The sequence below is a fragment of the Tasmannia lanceolata genome, unplaced genomic scaffold, assembly GCF_043159265.1.
Source record: "Tasmannia lanceolata isolate RefF3 unplaced genomic scaffold, GAP_Taslan_0.1 ptg000008l, whole genome shotgun sequence".
Classification (NCBI taxonomy): domain Eukaryota; kingdom Viridiplantae; phylum Streptophyta; class Magnoliopsida; order Canellales; family Winteraceae; genus Tasmannia; species Tasmannia lanceolata.
Genome location: NW_027518685.1, coordinates 64106057 through 64130900, shown reverse-complemented (window position 1 = coordinate 64130900; position 24844 = coordinate 64106057). Strand labels below are relative to the sequence as shown.

The window sequence follows — 24844 nt, the reverse complement described above, 5'->3', positions numbered from 1 at the left end:
GAGAGTTAAGACCAGGAGACCTTGTCTTGAAGTCTTACCGAGCACCGGTATTTGATCCCAGAGGAAAGTTCAGGCCAAATTGGTCTGGTCCTTACATTGTTGATGAAGTCCTGCCTGGAAAAGCCGTAAGACTCCTCAATGAAAATGGAGAAAAATTAACAGAACCTACAAACCTGGACCAACTAAAAAAGTACTATGCTTAGATACACCAGGAGGCCGTCTTTGATCGATCAGAGCTCAAAAGCCAACAACCTCAAAGTCAAAAACCATTTGCAAACACTTTGGGCCTAAATAAAAAAAAAAAAAAACTTTCATTCTTTGATAAACTCAAACCAGGGGCATCTTTTATGACTTGCGTCATAAAAGATAATAGCCTGAACTACGTTATGACCTGATCCTTCTCTACAAGGTACGTAGGTAGCCTGATTAATTCGGGTTTGGTCAAATCCTTCAAACCTTTCAAAATCCTTAAAAAAAAAGAAGGAAAGAAAGAACAAAATAAACAATTTTTGAAACCCAAATGGGCGAACTACGCGGACCTGATTCCCATTTTCTTTGGGGATACATAGGCAGTCTGGAGGGCCAGATTCGGTCAAATACATGAAAACTTACCAAATGTTAACCTGTTTGAACCCAAGCCTACCTAAAAGTCCTTCTGGTATACTTAAGCCCAGGTTTGTAGAGAAACAGAAAGAAAATAAAAATGATGGAGTCTAAGACCCGCTAGACTGGAAACCCGCAAGGGCGGTCTAGGCAAAAGTTAGGGTCATTCACCCGCTAAGCTGAAAACCTGAAAGGGCGGCTTAGGCAAAAATTAAGGCATGCGGTCCGCCAAATCGAAAACCTGAAAAAGCAATTTGGTCATGGCAGTGACTTCATAAATGACAGAACCTCTGAAAGCCAGCAAGACTTTCATTTCTTCGGCGGCACTACTTCAAAGTCTGAGTAAGCACCGACAGAAATTCTTCTGACACTCTCAAGGCTAAGGGGGTTAAGACTAAGCAATCCAAGGGAATAATAACCATGATGGAAATATCGGAAAAATGAATGAAACACCTTTAAATACGGTTTTCAAAAGATTTTAAGAGTGGTAGACTGTACCATTTTAAAAATACTTATCAGACTAAGAAGCAGATTCAGTCTCTCTTAGAGTTTAAGTCATTGTGCCCGTCGAAGTTCTCATTTGCTGATTGTCCAAGTCTTTTTCTATGTCGAGTCAAGGTCAAATTCCAGAGTCCTATGTGGTTAATATTCCTCCCAAGGCTGGGGTGATAAAAAAAATGATGAATTTGTATCCCCTCAAGGGTGATGCGCAGCAGAGTGAAGTTCAGAAGATGATTGATTCTCAAGTCAATATGGCAGGCTTTCAAACCCATATGAAATGGCAGAGATCGTCAGAATTGAAAGGCAATTGTCGGGCAGATACCGCCTGTTATAAACTTGAAAGCTTTGTAACTTCAGATATTCAATGAAATAAAAAATTTTTTTCTTGACCATTTCCCTGTGTTTTGCTCTCTTACGAATCTGTCATGGAAGTATTTCATACTAGGGGCATCTTTTATGACTTACGTCATAAAAGATATCAAACGTGATGATAACTGGGATAACTATTCTCAGCAAATGAAAACCAGAGAAGCTTGAGCATAATCTTTGAGTCAGGCTCTTCAATCAAATTGTTTTCTTTTGAAGTCCAGTTTTCAGAAAATTTTATCCCTAGTGGAGTTTAGAATTTACTCCTGCAATCGTCAAACCCTCAGCAAAATGCTTTTCACTCATTTTAAAAGGGTTAATACCTGAAATTTTCTTCAAGTTCCTTGAGTTTTATCTTCAGCAAAGATCATGCATTTTCAATCATTCTTGGCAAAGAATGACTTATTTACCTTGTGAAATCGATAGAAGTTGGTCATTTCTTCAATCGTTTCAATGAATTTTCCTTTCATTTTTTAAAAAAAAAATATATATATATATATATATGTCCGCCAATGGCTCCGCGATTTGGAGTTTGGTCTTTTCTTTCACCATTTGAAAGATTTTAAAAGATGTTTTCGCCAATGGCTCCGCGATTTGGAGTTTGGTCATTTCTTTCACCATTCGAAAGATTTTAAAAGTTGTTTTCGCCAATGGCTCCGCGATTTGGAGTTTGGTCATTTCTTTTACCATTCGAAAGATTTTAAAAGTTGTTTTCGCCAATGGCTCCGCGATTTGGAGTTTGGTCTTTTCTTTCACCATTTGAAAGATTTTAAAAGATGTTTTCGCCAATGGCTCCGCGATTTGGAGTTTGGTCATTTCTTTCACCATTTGAAAGATTTTAAAAGTTGTTTCCGCCAATGGCTCCGCGATTTGGAGTTTGGTCTTTTCTTTCACCATTTGAAAGATTTTAAAAGCTGTTTTCGCCAATGGCTCCGCAATTTGGAGTTTGGTCATTTCTTTCACCATTTGAAAGATTTTAAAAGCTGTTTTCGCCAATGGCTCCGTGATTTGGAGTTTGGTCATTTCTTTCACCATTTGAAAGATTTTAAAAGATGTTTTTGCCAATGGCTCCGCGATTTGGAGTTTGGTCATTTCTCTCATTATTTGAAAGATTTTAAAAGTTAAAAAATGTTTTCAAGGTATTCAAGTCCATTTTCACATGGCATTCAAAGTCCGTTTTCACACGGCATCCAAAGTCATTCAAGTCCATTTTCACATGGCATTCAAGTCCATTTTCACATGGCATTCAAAGTCCGTTTCCACGCGGCATTCAAGTCCGTTTCTACACGGCATCCAGATTCATTTTCTCTTCAAATTTCAAGATCATTCATAATCAAATCTATCCTTTAATGTTTTGCAAGAGAGGCTATCTCGTCAATATGTACTGAGTTAAGAGTTGGAGAGAGGTTATCTCACCAGCGTTTACAGAGTCATAGTCTGGTGAAAGGCTATTTCACCATGTTATCTGGTGAATATCTTTTTTTCAAAAATCAAAATTTAATTTGATTCTTTTTCGGGTCGGCCAAAATAGTTTGTCTGTTCGGCTTTGACATTCACGTGACAAGCACGCTCTGCCAAAGAGGGGCATCTGTAGACACCCCATTTTGGCCGTACCTTGAGCCTCCCTTGTTTGAACAAAAACCCAACCAAATCAATCAACTAGGGTCCCAAATTTCACCCCGAGCTAGCTTAGGGTTCCGCTAAGGCCCCTGCAAAATTTCATTAAATTCCGAGTGCGTTTGCCCTGCGAACAAGCCGAGAAAAGACCGTTGTGTAAATCAGAAAAGGGGGCGAATTTATCCGAGATGGGGGCGAATTTATTTTGGAAAATGCAATTTAGGCCGAAAAAGACGCGCAATTTCGCGCGCCTATCAAAAGTCTGCGCGTTTCATCAATTAGTGTTGCCAATATCATTTCCCCAAAATTTCTATAAAATCGAAAAATCAAAGCTTAAAAAAAGAAAAAAATTTCGCAGAGAGAGATTTCCCCAAATTTTCCGAACCCTAATCCCTTTTCCGTTATCTTCTCCGACGGGATCTCCGGCGAGCCCCGATTTCTCAGATCTCCTATTTTTTCAAACAGATTTTTATTTTCTAATCCGATTAGAAACTTTTCTCTCGGTTCTTCTGCATTTTCCAACAGATTTTCTGATTTTTCCACATATATTCATTTTCTAATCCGATCGGAGGTTTTTTCTCTTAGATCTGAGATATTAGAAGAATTTCGAGAGATAGAGATATATAGAGAAAAAGAGAGATCGTGCAGAGGAGGAGGAGGGATTTCTTTTCATTTTCCCCAAATCTGAGAGAGAAACGAGGAAAAAAAAATCCGATCCAAACCTTTTCCTTTCTTCTTCTTCTCCGATCGACTCCTCCGGCAGAATTATCAGAACTCCGATCGATCAGAAGTTTAAGCTTCTCAGATCTGAGAGAGAGAGGTCGGATATCGTTTTAAATTTTTTTTTGTTGTCGATATTCTTCTTCGGTAAACTCAGGCGAGCTCCGGCCTTCCATTTTGCTGTCGCTTCTTCGATTTTCTCGTCATCAATCACGAGAAGAGCTCTGAGTAACAGGTTAGATCATTGTTTTATCAGCTATTCTACTTTTGTTTTACTTATAGATCCTTCAGTTTTGATCGATTTTTTTAAAAAAAAAAAAATAATAATAAATAAATTAGTAAGGTAAATCACAAATGATTTGCAAGTAACTCCAATGCTAGTATCTTCTTCTTTGATTTATTTAAATTGTTATGACATGCTTGTGATTTTTAATATTTTGCTAGGATAGATGAGATGATTATAAATAATTTCTTTACTTATTTACCTGTAAAAGTCACCGTTGAGTAATTTTAAATTCTGTAATGATTTGAGTCCTGTTAATTAGGATCTTTTGTTTTTTTTTTATTATTTATTCATCTTGTTTTGAATTTAGAGCGTAACTTATGATAGAAATTTCATATCAATGCAAAACATTTGGTTTGTAAATTAGGAGCAAATTATGGTGTTCGAATTGCTTACCTTAGGGCTCAGTTCATGTTGAGGCTTTTATTTGGAATGTATTAAAATGGAAATTAATTTTGGTTGACATATTAGACATGAATCTTCTGTCTAAAACCTGCTGTTCATATCAAAATATTTATGAGCTTCATTTGTTTAGTCTGATGCTGTTCTTCAGTAGTCTTGATGTATCAAGTGATAGGATTTTCTTAATATTTCAATTGTATTTGATTCATTTATAGCCTTTAGTTGACTGGTGATGTGCTCTCTGTTATTTTGTAATGAAAAAGATATTCGAATAGGTAATTTCTATTATACATGGCCTCAGGAAGTTCCCTTTGTTGTTAAGATTATAATGTCATACATGTCATGTTTGGTAATCACGTAAATTTAATAGAGTCTTCAGTTGATAAGGGAGCCTGCTAGTACTGAGATAGTTATGTACTCCCAATGATGTTGCAAGATTATTAAACTAACACCCTGAAGTTGCAAATACATTTTGTCAGCCACAGCTGTCAAGATTTCAATACTTCTATTGCTTTTCTTTTCTTTTGGGGGATGATAAAAGGGTGAGGAGCTTTTTACCATTACGGAATATGAATGGGGGTTTATCAGGGCTAATAGTTAATGAAGACCATTTTGCTTTTGTTTTGAAACCTTCTTCAATTAGACAGTTCTCATCCATGTTGTCAAAATCCTGCTTTTATTCTATTGATGACAAAGACAGCTGCTTGTCTACGTCTCATTTTTTTTTTAACAGGTGATGATTCTTCCATATGAGTGTCTTGTGATAGTGGTGTTAAGAAGATTTTTCTAATAGTTGTATATGCTGTAGAGGTGGGACTGTGAAAATTATTTTGTGAGCTTGTATTTTCAGTGTGTTGATAAAGAAAAATGAAGCGAATTTGGGACAACTTGTAAAATATATATATATCTACTAAGATGTGGAAAGTTAATGTCTGAAGAATAAGAGAAATCACATGGTTATGTTCTTATTGTCTTTACATTGGTTAGAAAGACTGGAAGAGTGCAAGCAATTAAGGAAATGCGGCTGGTGTAATAAGAGGCTGATATTTATACTACATTAAATTTTGGAATATCTGAATTGTTATATGCTGTTGATTGTAAATGCTACCTGTTTATTCTTATAATTTTAATTGTTTTGTGGTGTATATTGACTATATAAGTGGTTGAGTAAAAAGTTTATAGTATTATAAAAATTTTTGGTTCATGTTAGTATCAGGCCATGTATTTCAGTCATATTAAGTCAATGCTTCTCATGTATGGTGATGATTTATATTCTCCTTTTGAGTAGGCTATATCATTCTATAATTACTAATTGGTTAGGTATGATTTTCCATTGATTCCTTACCGGTGATTGTTTGAGTCTTTTGGCTGATCTTCGCATCCAACATTTCTTTGAAATTTGGTCCCATTTTTTTATGTTCAGTTTTTTTCTAGTAAGGCTGGGTAACATAAGAGGCATAGTCGAATATTTTGTCTTAATTCTTTGTCCAAGTTCTCCCCTGTCTCTAGCATATTTCTGAATGAATACAAGGAGATGTCCTTGTCATGAGTACCTGGTTATCAGGGTGTATATGTGGGATGTAGATGTAATTTTTTTTTTTTATATATAAGACTTTAAAATTCTGGAAATTTAGAGATACATCCAACTTATGTATTCCTTGAATAGAATTTTATCACTGTGAATCCCTTGTTTAATCGTGACTTTGTATTTTGGCATGAGTGGTGCCTGCTATTGGAGTCTCTTGCATATTTGGTATTCCTTCTAGCTGAAGACAATGTTAATATAATTGATTTCTTATTGTTTGATTAAGCTTTATGTTTAACTAATTGATAAATAGGTTGTGTATGGAATATTTAGAATGATAAGGTTTAGTTTATGAATCATTAGAAAAATCCTTGAATTGATTGAAGTTAGGTTTATGAGTAATAATTATAAGAGAAATGAATAGTCAAATTTAGCAAAAGAAAATCAAATGAAAATTATTATTCCAGAATGATAAAATTGTCATTAGTGGTTTGAGTAATTCCTATTCTCACATTTTACTTGCTCTGAGTTATAGCTTACTATTAAGATATAACTTTATCTTCCAATTTACAGTTTATAGAGGTTGCTTATCTTGATAGCTACACTATACATAAATTCCAAATGATGAATTTTTTATAGGTTGGTAAATAATGCAAGTCTGCCTAGTTAATTGCTAGATGTAAAATGTTTATCCAAAATAAGAGAATGGGGTGTTCTTTGCTTGTGAGAAGTAATGATTTCATTAGAAATGATTTGAGTCACTCATGCATTTGTGCATGGCGAATGGCCATTTGATGAGTGGCAGCCCTCACAATTTTCATATGCACAGTCCTCTTATAGTTGTGATTGCTAATGGACATCTCTCATTTCTGCCCTGTTGTGCCATTGGTTTGACTCATTTCAATGCACATTTCTGCCCTGTTGGAACCATAGTTGGGGTTCATTTCATGCACATAATTGCTCATTAACTCTGTTCAAATATGTATAACTGTTGTCCATTGATTGGTCTGCTGTCCTCTGATTGTCTGTTGTATGTTGTTTAAAATGCCACTCATTAATTCTTTTTTCACAAGCGTATAACTTCTGTCCACTGCTATATATGGCTGCTGCCCAAGATTTTAATTCAAAGATACATTAATTTTTGTCTATTGCTACATATAGCTGCTGCCCATATTTTTAGTTCAAAGACACATAGCTGCTGTCCATCATTACCTACACTTTATAGCACTTATAATTGATCACATAGATTTCATTTCCTTTCATTTTTTTATTATACTCATTTCTTTTAATTTAAATAAATTGTTAATAAGAAGAAGGAGATCAGATGACTACTCTATTCGATATTATCGACATGGGTACTGTCTGATCTCAAGGCGGGATTAGAAATATTATCATGTGTATATGATATCAGATGATTACTTTGGCATCATCTGATTTCATTGGAGTTCCCGTATTGGGGTTTGTGGTTGGTTTTGAAGTGTTTTGATATTGTTTTTACTTTATTAGGCTATCCAGCGGCTGGTCTGGACTAATTAATGTTATTTATCATTTTATGATTGCCATTAGATTGTATATTTTTCTTTGCTTAGCACTTGATTTATTCTTAGAATAAAATTTGCGATTATCTGGTAGCCTTTTATTCTCTTTTTGATAGACTAACACAGTCTTTTTGATTTTTGTTAAATTCTTTAGATATTAGAATTCCCTCTCGTTGCAAGGGCGATGAAGGCGCTAGCCCAAGCCCATCTCTAGGGGACTTGCACAGTCCGAATAGCATTCTATTTTCTCAAAAGACTTGCCTAGTCTTTTAGATCCAAATCTTTGGAGACAGGCATTGTCTCATTAATGAATCAACCTGAGTTAACCTCTAGAAGACTACCTCTAGTCTCATAAGTCTTAAACCCTCCTTTTTGTGCGTCGTTTGGTTTTGGGAGAACACCCTACCCGGCTTGGCAACATACCCCTTACCCTTATGGGTATTGGGTTGCACATTTGTTGCACCCTAGGGCTAGGTAGCTGTCCGGCCCGGCTGGGTGTTTTACCTTTGCCAAATTTGCACAAGGTCTCTTTTTCCTTGTTAGTATTTTTCTCTATCCTACCTATATGTCTAAGAGACTTGCCCAGTCTCATTAGCATCTTCCTCTTTGTGCATCATTTGGTTTTGGGAGAACATCCTACTCGGCTTGGCATCATACCCCTTACTCTTATGGGTATTGGGTTGCACATTTGTTGCACCCTAGGGCTAGGTAGCTGTCCGGCCCGGCTGGATGTTTTACCTTTGCTAAATATGCGCGAGGTCTCTTTTTCCTTGTTACTTGTGAGCTTTATCTTAGCTTGATAGTCTCACTAGCACCCTTCTTTATCTCTTTTTCTTTTAGGAGACAGGCTTTGTCTCATTAGCACCTCCTTCTTAGAATCCTATTTTCAGAGTCAGTCCTTAGCCTAGGAGTCTGTCCTTAGCTAGAGAGTCTGTTTTTTTCTTTCAGGAGTCAATCCTATCATCATAGGGGTTAGGATTTTATCCAACCTCTCATCAAATCTTGTGTTTTTCTATCCGCTCTTGTAAGGTATAGGATGCTGTCCAACCCTTGCAGAGTTGTTATTCTGTTCATTTCCCTCCGCAAAGCATAGGATGCTGTCCAACCTTTGCGGGATATCAGGAGTCTGTCTTCCCCTTATGATGATAGGATTTGTCCTCCTTGAGTCAAAAACACTTAAAAACAACAAAAATACCTAAAAAACCAAAAATCTCAAAAATCTTGAGTCATTAGGAGTAGTTAGGAAATCTGTTTCGAACTACGTTGGCTTGATCCTCTTCCACGAGGTACGTAGTGCAGCTTGAGATTCTTATCTCAGGTCCAGCCAAACCTTTGTAAATAAATCATTTACCCATTTTAAGAAAAAATACCAAAAATCTTCAAAACCTTGTTTTCAACAAGATCTTCCTCTAGAGTTAGGAGTTTGTCCTAGATAAAGAGTTTTAGAGTTTTGAGTTTGTCTTTGATGTGTTGTGTGGTTTGTTTGTGTTTGTGTTAGAGTTAGGAGTTTGTCCTAGAGTTATAGGAGCGCCTCCGTCCAGTCAGTGGCGATTCATATCGCCGACTGATGATTAAGTCTTGGGTACGCTAGTGATCCCATTGTTTCCCTTAGGGCGTACAGCCTAGCTACACATAGATTATAGGAACCACCTGCATTAGCTTAGGGCTAACCTGCATTTAGTTAAGGCATATAGGGTGTCCTAAAATCTATAATCCATTGAAATTTAAATAATCATACAAGAAGCTTTAAGAACTAGTCCGGTCTTTTAGATCGAGTCTAGGATAGAAGTCTAGATGTCTTAAGCATCATAGCTTAGAATAGGTGCGAAGAACTACGTTGCCTTGATTCTCGTGGAGGCGGGGATACGTAGGCTTCTTTGGATGAACATCAGATCATCTAAAGACTCGGGCCTAGGTATAGATTAGAGTCTTAGGGTTGTATAGTATCGAGTCATGTTTCTATGTTTTGCAGTGTTTTCTTACTTTATTGCGCAGACCTTATACTTTTTTGGTGTGTCGTGCATGTATTTGTTCATCAGAACTTAGACACCCATTAGGCATGTCACTTATAACCTAGCTATGCTTAGGTGACACATGTTTCTTTTATTTTATCTTGTGTGCCTTTGATTTCATCTCCGAGACATGCATGATTAGATAGACGTCTTCTCGGAGATATTCATTCCCATTCCATATGATCTTCGCCCAAAGCTCTTCAAAATTATTAAGTAAATGGCATAAAAGACCAGGTGTTTGCACTTGGGCGGATGAGGTGCTCTTTAGACCTTCCGAATTCGTAACCAGGCACGAACCTTATTTTATATCTCTGGTTATCTGTTGCAACAGGGCATAGTATGGGATCCAGGGCCCATTTGCTTTTTTCCTTGGATGGCGACTCTTTTTTTGTTTAAGGTACGCCTCGAATCTGGGCTAGTCCCCGAATCGAGAGGTATCTCACCTTTGTATCGCCACTCATGCTGTGAGGGGCATTATTCTTTCGAGAGTTCCTTGGTAAAGCTCTCCATTCACGTGGATGATCCTGAGACTGACTCGCGTGGGGGCACACGTCCCTCACCGCCGACTCTCTCGGATCGGGGTCCACAGGGGTCCCACTGTATTTTAAGCTAGTGTGTAGGTAACTTACCTACACAAGTGTGTAGGAAATGGTTTCTCTATCAATATATATATATATTAGTATCATCATCCGATCTCTAATATTTTGAAATATTAGGAATATTCTTAAAAAAAGGAATGGCCTAGTAATATTGGAGGCCAAACAATACCAATGATGGACAATACTCGTGGCCTACAAACACTCTATTTACTATGAATTTGGCAGTATAATAACTCAAATAACCATATTTTAGGGATTTTTTTGGAAGTATGATGAAGTGATCTCCATCAGCCAAACGAGACAAACTATGATCAGAGACTTGCTTCCTAGCTAGTATTACTTCATAGTCCATAGAGAGTTCGGCCACTGAAAGCTGAGCTACCGCCCGATACAAGGTTTGATTTTATATCAACTTCTGGTCATTTCTAGGACCATCTTTTTGTTTAGGCACACGAGAGTCTTGTCCTAATGTCCGAGATGACTATAGGGTGGTAGTATTTGTTTTTTTTCTTTGAAGGAAATGCCAGGCAATTTGGGGGTTACTTTTGAAGGACAGAACAGCCAGAATAAAATGAAGAAGACAAATTCTCCTAAAAAGTGAGTGCACTTTTTAGGGTCACTTTTTCAGTAGAATTTGTCTTATTCATTTAATTCATATGAGTTGGCTGTTCTGTCCTGCAAAAGTGACTTGTAAACTGGCTTTACGCGAAACTGCCTAGCAAATTCTTTTTTTAAATTACCCTCAAAATAAACATTTTATCATTTTGAGACATTTCTTTTTATGAGAATATGATGATTATGAAATGATCTATATCCAGCATTCGCCCCTTTCTTCAGTCGTTTCCCAAAAATAAAGGCTCCCCTAAGAAAAAACAATTGAAGGGGTGAAAATGCAATCATTCTTAAGGAAGACAAACAAAAGTGGATGTCAATGTGAATGCAATGATTCATAGGCCATCTTTGGATTGAAGAAATTTTTTTGGAAAAGTTTGTGTTGGCGTAAAATTGAGTCATCAATCACACAACGCCACGAGTCGACTCACTTAGGAAGGGTGGGCCACTCAGCCAGCTACGTCACCTGGCGCTCCCTGGAGCCGATGGTCAGCTAAGCGGCCGGAGATCTTTCTGGACCTAAGGCTCCCGTCTGGGTGCAGTTTGCAAGACCTATTCGCCGTCCTAGGAGACCACGCCACCTCTTGTCACTATTCGGCACAGCTATTACCAGTTGCCGTAAGAGATTCCGCCACCACCGTACAAGATCATGCATTTGCCAATTGCCAAGCTGTCACCCCCTAAGACTACATAAAATGCATGTCTTTTCATATCACTCTCTAGGATTGCAAACGCGCGACCTGCGTGTTCAGCGATTATCACAGTATCACGCCATTTTCACATCAAGCCCCAGACACACGGAATTCTGCCTATAAAAGGAAACCTTCCACTCTGCATCTAAGGCCTTTTGGGACCTTCTCCGGACCGCCTCAAGCCTCCTAAGGCTTCTCCTCCCAGGGCTTTTGGTCCTGGCTCCTGGCCTCGAGACCCTCGAGCTACAGGGCTTCTTTCTCAGCCCCATCTAAGGGTAACTCATACACCCCCTAGGTTCGCATATCGTAACCAGAATCCCCAATCTATTCACCCTTCATCATTGGTGCATTTGTCTGACTTGACCGTTGAAGGGCTCTCTGGGAGTTCCAACTCCACGAGGTCCTTAAAATTTAATAGTGAGGCATATGTAATAGGTTCAGGCAATCTCTCTCTCCCCACTATCGGAACCAGGTACAAGGCGGGACCCAACACAATAAGGACCATTCGATCACCCAGACAGATTCAAGCACCATCAGTTTGAAAAAGAAATTTTTTCCCATCAGAATTTTCTTTCTTTCAATCCATTAAAGGGACAAACAAAAGAGGATGGAAAGCGTAGGGTAGATTTTTTGTCGGATTTAAGGGCACTTCAGTCATTTCAAAAAAACCAGCCCTCAAGCCAGGTTGTTTGGCAACGTTGTCTTATTGTTCTACTCTGTCCTCGCCTCTTTCTTAATATAGATGATGTATGGATACATATGCATGGGTATGTGGACATGACATGACATGCAGCATGGACCCCTCAAAATATCATTGCCACGTATGCAGGGGGTGGAGATCAAAGGATGTCCCTCTGTATCTTTATCTCTCTCCACCCAAAACAAAATCAATTTCTCCTCTCTCAAAAATATCCCAACTCCCTTTCTGTCCAGCAAAATACGAGACCTAATGGTTTCGAAAAACGAGCCTATCTTCACAAACCCTAGCTTCAAAAAAAAGAAAAAAAAAATCCTGGTACTTAGCTTAGATTTTTCTTTGTATTTGTATTTTCTTTTCCTTTTTCTTCTCCTGTCAGTGTAAATCCATGCTTTTCCCTGTTTCTGCTCGAATTTCCTGATCATTTGATGTTCTCTTGAGGCTTTTTTATGGATGTTTTCGTGCAGAGAGTGATTTTTTTTTTTTTTTTCATTTTAAGTGGAATGGATTTTTTCAAAATTTTTGGCAGAGATTTTCCTGTGAATTATATTTATGTCTTCTTTCATGTTATTTCTGCAGAAATTGCTCTGGTAGATGTCCAGTTGTATAGATTGGTATAATGATTTGAGGATTTTAACTTAAATTCGAGATCATTTGGTGATGATTTGTCGATGTTGTTGATATGATCTTTGAGTTTTTAGTACTGGAATTAAGATAAATGGATTATACAGTGGCTTGAGTTCTTGGATTTTAGGGTTTTGAAATTGGTATGAAGCTGAAATTCGGAGACATTTAGTTGGGCGCTTGGAATTGCAAGAATTCTGTGAGATTGGTTCAGTTTTGTGAATTTTTCAGTTGATTTAATTGGAAGAGAAATTTCCATATAGATTCTTCATGTCGGCCTCGTGTGAAAGGTGGATAGATGGTCTGCAATTCTCATGTTTGTTCTGGCCTCTTCCACAAGATGCACAGCAGAGACAGGTACATAGGCTCACTTATATGTATATTACTCCTATTTAGTGGAAAGTTTGTTGCTTTTCTGATTTGTTCTTGTTTTTTTACTTAATTTTCTGATTATTGTTTCCACATGCTTGATGCAAACTTGGAAGTGCTGGAATAAGTCTGATGAATTAATGAAACAGTAGATCAGGCTGTGTTTAAGAGTTCTGATGCGTGTGGGAGAATTGATCTTTTGATTTCTTGTTTGGCCTAGTTAATAAAGCTTCAATTTTTATTGGGAATCAGAGAAGCTGATAATTTGCTACAACGGTTTTCTAAAAATTAGAGTTTGGGCTCACTATTACGAGGCCTTGAGGAACCAAGTTGACTAGAACAAGTTCTGAGTAGATCGGTGAGATTCTGAACGATACGATCAAAACAGATCATATGAATATGTAATGTCTTTTGGGAGAAAACTGCTTTGGAAGATCGATGTTGGGGGCAAAATTCGCCACCAGGAGTCGACACATGGCACCAATCGGGAGTGGATACATGGACATGTAGCGGACATCCAACCAATAGCAAGTAAGGATCCTAATCCTTCCTACAAATAAAGGCACAATCTCCAAGGTATGGGACTTTTAACCATTTTCACATTCAGTCAGTTCCAGAACACATCAGAGAGCTCATATTACATTGCCGGTTCTGACTTAAGGATCGAAGAGCTTCCTTGGAGTCCAAACTCCCGGTGGTATTTTGACAATTTGCTCATGAGCACATGTCTCCTTATCCATGCTTCCAGTTGGGACCCCATCCAACCATTAGGTTAGATTTCGGCGGCAACATATTGGCGCCATCCGTGGGATACGAAATAAAAGTCAGGTTAGCATAGTTTCCAGCTATGACACCAAAGAGTGGTCATACGACGAGTGTTGCTTCCAGTTGGGACCCCATCCAACCATTAGGTTAGATTTCGGCGGCAACATATTGGCGCCATCCGTGGGATACGAAATAAAAGTCAGGTTAGCATAGTTTCCAGCTATGACACCAAAGAGTGGTCATACGACGAGTGTTAGAAGGTGTATTACCTCAGGGCATTTTGGTCATTGTACGTCTTCTCTTTAATATATATATATATATATATATATATATATATGAGGAAAGTGTTCTTGCCCAGCTGCGCAGGGAGCTCCCTACGCTTAATTGGCTTAAAAAGCCTCCCATTGGTCACTTTTTGTGGACCCACAAAGGTGGACCCGCTATACGAACCAATGAGAGTCTTTTTAAGCCACTTAAGCGCAGGGAAGCTCCGCTGCGCATCTGCGCATGAACATTTTCCTCTATATATATATTTATATATAAGCACATCTCCAACTCACGCATTCTCCTCTCACCTGCCGTCCTAACCCCCGTCCATCTCTCTCACTGTTCCCCACCCTTGCCCGACCCAAAGCTCAACCAAACCTGCTCCACCTATCTCGCTGTTCACCTACCTTCGCCCCACCTAAAACCCAACCCGACACCTCCCAACCTCCCAACCTCCTCCATCTCTCTCACTGGTGCCACACCCTCGCCCCACGCAAAACCCAACCTGCCACCTCCCAACCCCTCGCCCCACGCTAAATCCCAACCCGACACCTCCCGGCATCCTCCCAACCCCTTGCCCCACCCTAAAACCCAACACAACAACTGCCAATCCCTCGCCCCACCCTAAATCCCAACCTGACACCTCCCAACATCCTCCCAACCCCTTGCCCCACTCTAAAACCCAACACAACACCTACCAATCCCTTGCCCCACACTAAAACCCCTACCCAACCTACTCCAAACCCCTTGCCTCACCTCCCAGCCCAACAGCCCCTCCTCCCACTCTCAATAGCCACCTCCTCCCATCTCTTTTCCCCTAAACCCTCACCTACAACCCTATAACCCTCTAAACCCTAATCTAATATCTCTCTAATCTCTCCTATTCCTCTCCTAAGTACCTTCTTGTTCCTTTCTCTTTTTCAAATTTTCTCCGTCTCTCATGTTTCTTTTCCCTCTTTGCGACTCCGATATCTTCTGATACTCTCTATTTTCATTCTAACTAGTTGTCCTATGGCGACTTTAGCTATGTATCTGCTTCGGAGCTGTGGATGGTGTCCAGACCCGTTCTTTAACTTTTTCCCTTCTCTATTGTTCCTCTACCGCAGTGGTGGTTATGAGTTCCACTTGATTCTTAGGGTGTGTTTGGCTTACCGTTTGAAATAGCGTTTAAATTTTGCAAAACGATGTTTTGGTTCAAAACGGTGTTTTGCCAAACGGCGTTTTCATGTTTGGTTGGCCAGATCAAAACGGCATATTAAACGGCAAATGGAGGTATTGTGTGTTTGGTTGCAAATGCCCCAAAACAGAGTTTTAGTGGTAAAATGACCAAAAAGGGCATTGTTTGGTTGGCCTCAATGTAACTCAACTACTCTCTCATTAGGCCCAATATTAAAAGGTCATTAGGATCTCATTCAAACACTACTAAAATTAAACATCATTGCCAAAAAAAAATGGCTATACCTTTGGGGCTCTTCTCCTTCTTCTTCTTAATGGCTGGATTTGCTGGATTTGACGGACGAGTGGAGGCGCTGAGGCAGTGAGGCGTGAGAGAGTTTGCAACTTTGTAAAGTAGATGAAGAAAGTAAGAAACTAGGGTTTCTTTTAATTCTTTTGTCTTTAAAAAATCAAAATTAAGTGATCATATAATGATATCAGCAACCCCTTGTTTTGAATTAAATATTAACAATTTAATAAATTTGTGTCCTCAAGAATGATATTAACACCCCCACTTTTTTGGTATTTGACGTAACGCATAAAATCTCAAGCATATACGTAAAAATGGGTTTTGGTGAGGGCAAACACGTAAAAACCCACAGCCCAAAAACTCCGTTCAAAACGGTGTTTCAAACGGTGGCTGCGCACCCAAACACTCCCAAACGGCCATTTGGCCCCAAAACGGTGTTTCAAACGCCAAACGGTGGTTTAAACGGTACGCCAAACACGCACTTAGTCCTTATGGATCCTCCCATCAGCTCGACTCCACCTTTGGCTCTGTCTTCTAGTTACTCGCTTCTTTCACACAGATGAACTACAATCAAACTTGACGGGTCCAACTATCTTAATTGGCGTATGGCAGTTAAGACTTACCTCCGGCTCTAGGTAAGGTTGATTTCGTATAGCGTGATCCTCCATCTTTCACGGATCCCTACTATGCTGGGTGGTGGCGGGATGGTGCCTTGATCCGCACTCTTCTCTGGCAGAGCATGGCACCTCATGTCGCTGCATGATGATGTGACTCAAGACCTCTAAGGCTATCTGGGAGCATGCAGATGTTCTGTATTCTGAGGCTGATAACCTCACCCGTATTTGCGATACTTATTCGGAGTGGATGAGTCCTTAGCGTGGGGATACGCCTCTTGCTGCCTTCTAAAGTCAGTGTGTTTCCCTTTGTCAGCAGCTCAGTAGTTGGACATTTTATGCCTTTCACAGTTGATCTGGCAGTTCTTGCCAAACGTCAGGAGGAGCTCCGTGTTGTTCGCTTCCTTAATGCTTTGGGCCCTGACTTTCTTTCCCTCCGACAGTAGATTGTTGGCTCTAGGTCCCTTCCATCCCTGACGAAAGTTTTCTCTGCCCAGCAGTGTCTATGGAGTAGTTTCTTTCATGACCCGCGCGTTGATAGTTTCCCGCTTGCCGCGTATGTTGGAGGGGTGACCGTTCTGACCGAGATGGTGGTAGCTTTGGCCATGGTCGGGGCCGTCGAGGCCGTGTTAGTGGCCGTGATTCTGGGTGCGGTCGGGGCACCGGTGGACGTTGGCGCCCTTATTGCACTCATTGTCAGGCAGCGGGGCTTACTGCCGATACTTGCTACGCCTTACATCCGGAGCTTCGTCCACTCCGTTCTGCTTACATCTCCTCTGCCAGCCTTCCTGATGTCTCTACATCCTCCTTCGCTGGCCTAGTGGCGCTTGATGACTCTTTCCTCATCTCCCAGGTTGACTATTATGAGCTTCTGCGCCTGCGTACGAGCAGCCGACAGCCTACTGCGGGTTTTGCTTAGCAAGGTAGTTCACCTGCTTCTCTTCTCACTACCTCCAGCTTCTGGGTTATTGATTCCGAGGCCTTGAACCACATGACAGCTAATTCTACTTCCCTTAGTTCGTTTAAGCACTTTCACTCTACCTCTCATACTATCACTCTTGCTTATGGGACCACCGCTCCCATTTCTGGTATTTGTGTTATTTCTCCTCATTTTGGCCTCACTCTGTCATCAGTCATGTGTTCCTAAATATTCTTTTAATTTAATTTTTGTTAAGCCAAATCACTAAAAATCTTAACTACTTCGTCTCTTTTTTCCTTATTTTGTTTTTCATGATCTCTTGATTGGAAAGATGATTGGTTTAGGCTGTAAGGTGGATGGTCTCTATCACCTTGACTGTGGTCCTCCTCATGCCGTTTTGCATAGCTCCGTCAATCCCTATTTGTGGCATTGCTGTCTTGTCCATGCTTCCATCCAAAAGCTCTGACAGCCATTTATTGCTTCTTGTCCTATTCAGCATTTTCATTGCGAGTCCTGTAAACTGAGAAAGCAATGTCGTGTGTCTTTTCCTTCTAGGGTTGTTAGTCTAGTCTCGCACTCTCGCATCCTTTTGATTTTGTACACTCTGACGTATGGGGTCCCTCACGAACGGTCTCTTTCTGGATATAGATACTTTATCATTTTTGTTGATGATTTCTCTCGTATGACATGGTTATTTTTACTTAAAGACCGCTCTGAAGTCTTTCTTGCTTTTCGCACATTTCATGCTGAGATTACTAATCAATATAATTGCACGCTTAAATGTTTGCGCACTGATAATGCTAAGGAATACTTTTCTGCATCTAATGGTTTTTAGGATTTCTTATTTGCTCATGGCATTGTACTTTTCTGCATCTAATGGTTTTTAGGATTTCTTATTTGCTCATTGCATTGTGCATCAGTCCTCTTGTGCATACACCTCTTAACAAAATTGTGTAGTTAAGAGGAAATTACGATATTTACTTCATATGGCCCGCACTCTTCTATTTCAAATCCGGGTTCCTAAAGCCTACTGGAGCGATGCCATCCGTATATCCTATTTCTTGGCTAATCGGCTCCCATCCTCCTTCTTAGATAGTACATCCACTTTCTAAGTCTTACATCCTCAGCGTGATCCCTTTCCCCATTATTCCACGAGTCTTTGGTTGTGTTTGTTTTGTCCACAACCTCTCTCCTGGCCTGGATAAATTGGATCCTCGAGCAGAGAGAAGTGTCTTTCTGGGCTACTCTCATACCTAGAAGGGTTATCGATGTTATAGCCGTTGGTTGCGCAGGTTATTTATTTCCACTGACGTCACCTCTTTGAGTTCGTCTCCTCCTTTACTACTCTCATAGAGTGTAGTAAAGTTATGCGAGACTCTAAGGCGCCTCTTCCTATTCCTCCTCCCTGACCCTGTAGAGTCCACTTCCTCCCCATTGCAGGTAACTCTAGCTCCTCATCCAGCTCCTTTGAAGGTCTATTAGCGGCGTACTATCACCCTATGCCCGAGGCATCATCTTCTCAGCCGAAGATACTGGCTCCTCCTTCTCAGGTACCTCTTCTTCCCTCTCCTGATGCTCCTTTCAATTCTCTTATTGCTTCTCGCACTTGTTCTTGTACCACTGCTCATGCCATTTCTCATTTTAGGTCATATGATCATCTCACCCCTATTTTTCGTAGTTTTGTCTCTTTCTTGTCATCTGTTTCTTTGCCAAAGTTTGTCGCAGAGGCCTTTACTTATCCAGGCTGGCGTGTTGCTATGGATCTTGAGATGGCCGCTCTTCAGGCCAATCATACTTAGGATTTAGCCCCTCTACCTCATGGTGTTCAGCCTGTGGGCTATCGTTTGATCTTTGCCATCAAATATTTGCCGGTTTGGATAGTTGAGCGCCTTAAGGTGCACTTGGTTGCAAAGGGTTATACACAGACTTTCGGGGTTGACTACACTAAGACATTTTCTCTGGTTGCCAATATTCCCTCGGTTAAGAGTATTGATTTCCCTGGCTGTGAATCGGGGATGGCCTTTATATCAGCTTGTTGTCAAGAATGCCTTTCTGCATGGGGACCTCATTGAGGAGGTGTACATGGAGCAACCTCCTAGGTATGTTGCTCGCGGGAGATATCCTCCTTAGTTTGCTGACTTCGCAAGTCTCTATATGGTCTCAAACAATCTCCTAGATCATGCTTTGGGAGATTTAGTTATGTTGTTATACGATTTGGCATGAACCAATGTGCAGTTGACCATTCAGTGTTTAGTCATCAGTCTAATGTTGGGTATGTTCTTCTCATAGTCTATGTGGATGACATTATCATTACAGGGAGAGACACAATGGGCATACAGAAATTGAAGGCCGTCCTGCAAAAAGAATTTTCCACCAAAGATCTAGGGCGTCTAAGATATTTTCTGGCGATTGAGGTAGCTTATTCTCATAGTGGTCTTTTACTTTCGCAATGGAAATATGTACTAGATCTATTAGATCAAATAGGTTCTTTGGGTATGAAACCAGCTATTGTTCCCATGGACCCGAATATAAAGGTACTTCCAGATGAGGGAGACTTGTTAGATGATCCTTGCAGATATAGGCGGTTGGTTGGAAAGCTTATATTACCTTACAGTTACTCGCCCAGATATTTCATTTGCAGTAGGGGTAGTTAGCCAGTTCATGAGCGCACTACATAGTACATACCTCCCACTGGACAGCAGTGATTCAAATTTTTGCGACTCGAAAAGCACGCCACGGAAAGGCCTCTTGTTCAAGAGACATGGATATGAGAAGTTGGAAGGATTTTGTGATGTAGATTGGGAAGGATCTCCAGCGCTGGATATTGTACATTTGTTGGGGGTAATTTATTGAATCCAAATCAAGTGCAGAAGCCGAATGCCGAGCCATGTCACATACAAGTGGAGAGCTCGTTTGGTTGCGCGCTCTTCTATCTGAGATTGGATTCTCTTCCTCATCCCTAGCTCTTCTACATTGCGAGAATAAGGCTGCTATCCACATTGCTATCAACCCAGTTTATCATGAGCGAACTAAGCATATTGAAGTGGACTATTACTTCATTCGCCAAAGAATTCAGAAGGACGAGATAAGCACAACTTTCACTCGATCAGTGAACTAACTAGCTAATGTATTTACTAAGTGTTGGAAGGTGTATGTGTGCCTAAGGGAACTATTGTCTTTGTACTCTTTCTCTTTATTTATAAATGCCAAGTGAGGGGAGCTATCTCCTAACTTACTCTTTCCTTTCTCTCATTCTTGTCTGCTCTCATGTCTCTCGACATGGTATCAGAGTCCTAGGGTTTTGGTGCCCTAGGGACCACCTTGAAAGAAACCCCATTTCTTCTTCCTCCTCACGTCCTCCACACCTCACTCTCCTTGCTATCCTAGCCACCCAACACCCACCATCCTTGCCGTATTCACGCCCTAGCCTCCTAACGCCACCCAGCAATAGCTCCTCCAAGCCGTATTCAACACCCAACAACAGCTCCTCCACCATCCCTGCCGTATTCACCACACTCCTCCACGCTTCACCGTATTCCACCCAAACCCTAACCATTCAACTTACTCCACGCCCCACCTCCTACACCTCCACCTCGCCTAGCTGGAAACCCTCCCAGACCCTCTTCCCCCTCACGGCTCCACACAAAACCTTTATGCCTAGCCATAATTCCTTCCCCCTCGCAAAACCCTAACCGTACACCCTAAAACCAAAAACAAAAGCGCTTAAGCTTTAATCTAAGAAGGACCTTCGGGTTCCTTCGTCTCACACTCGGGTTCTAACCCCTCTTTTCCATGGCCTAAATCACCTTAGGTCTATTTCTCTTCTGTCCCGCGGCTCCGATCTCCTTTTGACTCTTCTTCTTGGTCATTGTACCATGTCTTTATCTACTCTTGCTCCCTTTTGGAGGCCCGGCATGATTTCAGGACCCACCTCTTAACTGTCCTCTTTTTTTTTTTTTTTTATCTTTTTCCCTTTCTGCTGTGGTGGTTGAGAGTCTTCTTCTTCTTCTTCTTTCTCTCTCGTCATGGATCCCCCTGTCATCATGGATCTTCCTCTTTGCTCCACTCCTTCACCCTCGGCTCCCTTTTCGAGCTATTCTCCGTCTGTGGAAGTGTCATTCCCACAGAAGACTACGGTCAAATTAGACGGGTCCAATTATCTTCATTGGAAAGTGATTGTTGCCACCTACCTCCTAGCTTGAGGTAAGTTACTTTCATTCGTCGTGATCCTCCTTCTGATGATCCTACATATCCTCGGTGGGAACATAATGATGCCCTGATTTGCACCCTTCTATGGCAGAGTATGGCTCCTCATGTAATTGGCACCATGACATGCCTGTCGACCTCCAAGAAAATATGGGACCATACCACTCTCCTTAATTCTGGGGTTAACAACCTCACCCGCATTTGTGTGACCTATTCGGAGTGGATGCGCCTCTGACGTGGTGACTCTCTACTTATTACAGCCAGTTTGCAGCCCTTTGTCAGCAGCACGATGTTTTTATGTCCCCACCTCTGACTTGGCTACTCTAGCCCGACAATAGGACCAGTTCCGCGTTGTTTACTTCTTCGACACTTTGGGCCCCGACTTTCTGCATCTCCGACAATAAATCCTTTGCTCCGGTTCTCCGCCCTCTCTCACGGAAGTTTATTCCCGTGCTTAGTAGTGCCTCGTGGGTGATTCCTCTTCTGATGTCTCTCTTAATGGCTCTGCCCTTGTTACCTACGATGCTGGTGATCGTTCTAGTCATGGCGGTGGTTCCTTTGGCCGTGGTAGAGGTTGTAGTGGTCGTGGTTGTGGCCCCATCTTTGGCGGTGGCCGACTGTATTGCACTCACTGTCGGAGGGAGGGCCATCATGTTGATATGCCTTACATCCAGAGCTCTGCCTTCACCGTTCGGCTCACATTATAGCCGTCGGTCCTTTTGATGCATCTACATCTTCTATTGCCGCTCCAGCAGTTCCTGATGATGCTTTCGTCATTTCCTGGGCGCACTATGAGGAGTTTCAGTGCGTGCGTTTGAGCAAGCACCCTCCCACTGCGGGTTTCGCACAACCACGTAGTTCGCTTGCCTCCCTACTTACTAGCTTCAGCTCTTGGATTATTGACTACGGGGCCTCGAACCACATGACGGGTAATCCTTCTCACCTTAGTTAGTTTCGACGTCTTCATTTTGTGACTACCGGGCCTCGAACTACATGACGGGTAATCCTTCCCACCTTAGTTAGTTTCGACGTCTTCATTTTGTTTCTCACTTTATTACTCTTGCTGATGGGAGCTCTACTCCCATCTCCAATGTTGGTATTATTTCTCCCCATCCAGTCCTTACCTTATCATCCGTTCTTTGTGTTCCTAAATCACCATTTAGTTTACTTTCTATTAGCAAACTTACCAAAAACCAAAAGTCTTAATTGTTGTGTCTCGTTTTATCCATCTTATTGTCTCTTTCAGGATCCCTTGACTAGAAGACGATTGGCTCGGGACGTGAGGTCGATGGGCTTTATTGTCTGGATTGTAGCTCCCATGCGCCGTTTTGCATAGCTCCATAGATGTCTACTAGTGGCATTGTCGCCTTGGCCATCCCTCTCTTCAGCGCCTTCAGCAGACACCCACTGTTTTTGGCCTCTACAGTCATTTCAGTGCGAGTCCTGTGAACTTAGGAAACACCATCGTGTGTCCTTTCCATCTAGATTAGTTAGTCGGGTCTCGAGCCCTTTTGAGTTGGGCCATTCTGATGTATTTGGTTCCTCGAGGACCATATCTTTTGTTGGATATAAATATTTTATCGTCTTTGTTGACGACTTCTCTCGTATGACATAGCTCTTCTTACTGAAAAATCGATATGAGGTTTGTCCTGCTTTTCACGCTTTTCATGCTGAGGTCACTAATCAATATCATTGTACACTGAAGTGTTTGCGCACCCATAAAGCTAGGGAATATTTTTCAATCACTAATAACTTTCAGGATTTTCTCTCTACTCATGGTATAGTGCATCAGTCTTCTTGTGCTTACACCTCTCAACAAAATGGTATTGCTGAGAGGAAATTGCGGTATTTACTTGATGTGGCCCACACTCTCCTCTTTCAAATGCGGGTCCCTAAAGCTTATTGGAGTGATGCTATCCTTACCTCCAATTTCTTGGCTAATCGTCTCCCCTCCTCTGTTCTAGGTGTTCAATCTCCCTCCAGTGTCTTACATCCTCAGCGGGATCCATTTCCTCTCACTCACCAGGTCTTTGGTTGTGTTTGCTTTGTTCACAACCTCAGTCCCGGTCTCTATAAATTAGACCCTAGGGTCGAGCGTTGTGTATTCCTGGGTTCCTTTCATACCTAGAAGGGTTATCGTTGTTATAGCCCCCGGTTACGCAGATTATTTGTTTCCGCTGATGTCACATTTTTTTGAGTCCGAGTCCTTTACTACTTGTCATGAGAGTAGTGTCAGTCCTCCCGATTCGGGAATCCCTCTTCCCCTTCGTGTACTTCCAGCCCCGGTTGTGTCCCCTTCTCCACCATTGCATGTATAGTCCTCTTCTCCTCCATTGCAGGTACTAGTGGCTCCTCCTCCTATTACAAGGACCTATCAGCGGCGTCCGAGACATGATGCCCATCTACCTCTGCTCGAGGAGCTGTCTTTTCAGCCAGAGATACCGGCTTCTACCTCTCAATTACATCCCCTTCCTACTCTTGATGTTGCTTTAGATTCCCCTATTGCTTCTCTTACTCATTCTCTCTCTACCGCCCATCCTATTTTTAACGTTGTTTCTTATGATAATCTCACTCCTGTCTTTCGAAGCTTTGTGTGTCTTCTTTGTCTTCTATTTCTTTGTCGCGTCTGTGGTCGAGGCCCTTGTTCACCCCAGATGGTGTGCTGCTATGGACCTTGAGATGGGTGGCCTTCAGACCAATCAGACTTAGGATTTGGTTTGTCTTCCTTCGGGTGCTCGCCCAGTGGGTTATCGATGGATCTTCTCCATCAAGTGCTTACCGGATGGGACAGTTGAGCGCCTCAAGGCGTGATTAGCTGTGAAGGGGTATACGCAGTTTGGGGTCGACGCTGGGACCTTCTCTCCCGTCGCCAAGATTCCATCTATTCGCATGTTGATTTCCTTGGCGATTAACCATGGTTGGCCCCTCTATCAGCTAGATGTGAAGAATGCCTTTCTTCATGGTGATCTCACTGAGGAGGTGTACATGGAGCAACCTCCTGGGTATGTTGCTCAGGAGGAGATGTCCTTCTCAATTTGAAGTTTGAGGAAATCTCGTTGTGGCCTAAAACAATCTCCTAGAGCATGGTTTGGGAGATTCAGTGATGCTGTCATGTGGTTTGGCATGAAACAATGTGTCGTTGAACACATTGAGGTGGATTGCCATTTCATTCGTCACAGTATCCAGAAGGGCGAGATATGCATTGTTTTTACTAGATCAGTGGATCAGTTGGTTGATATGTTTACCAAGCCCTTAAGTAAAGCTAAGTTGGGTGACATCTGTAACAAGTGAGGAATGTATGATATATACATTCCAGCTTGAGGGGGAGTGTTGGAAGTGTCTATGTGCCTAAGGGCCCTATTGTCTTTATACTCTATATATATAAATACTAAGTGAGGGGGAGCTTCCTAACTCACTCTCTCCTCTCTCATTCTTCTCTCCTCTCATG

At 41.4% G+C, this 24844-nt stretch overlaps 1 protein-coding gene across 6 annotated transcripts in view; it reads left to right on the top strand.

Moving 5' to 3' along the window:
* Positions 1-12330: 12330 nt before the first annotated feature.
* LOC143885458 (protein GIGANTEA-like) overlaps positions 12331-24844 on the top strand; it is a 66865-nt gene continuing 54351 nt past the window's right edge. For 2 of the 6 annotated variants that reach the window (XM_077389655.1, XM_077389652.1), the window contains exons 1-3: positions 12331-12485; positions 12747-13148; positions 13413-13691. Coding sequence is in view for 2 of the 6 variants with exons in the window: in XM_077389653.1 (XP_077245768.1) it covers positions 13062-13148 (87 nt within the window). In the remaining 4 variants the exon portion in view is untranslated. Of the gene's footprint in view, positions 12486-12746; positions 13149-13412; positions 13692-24844 lie in introns of those variants that run through there. The other 4 variants (XM_077389653.1, XM_077389651.1, XM_077389657.1 and 1 more) reach the window with 2 other exon arrangements.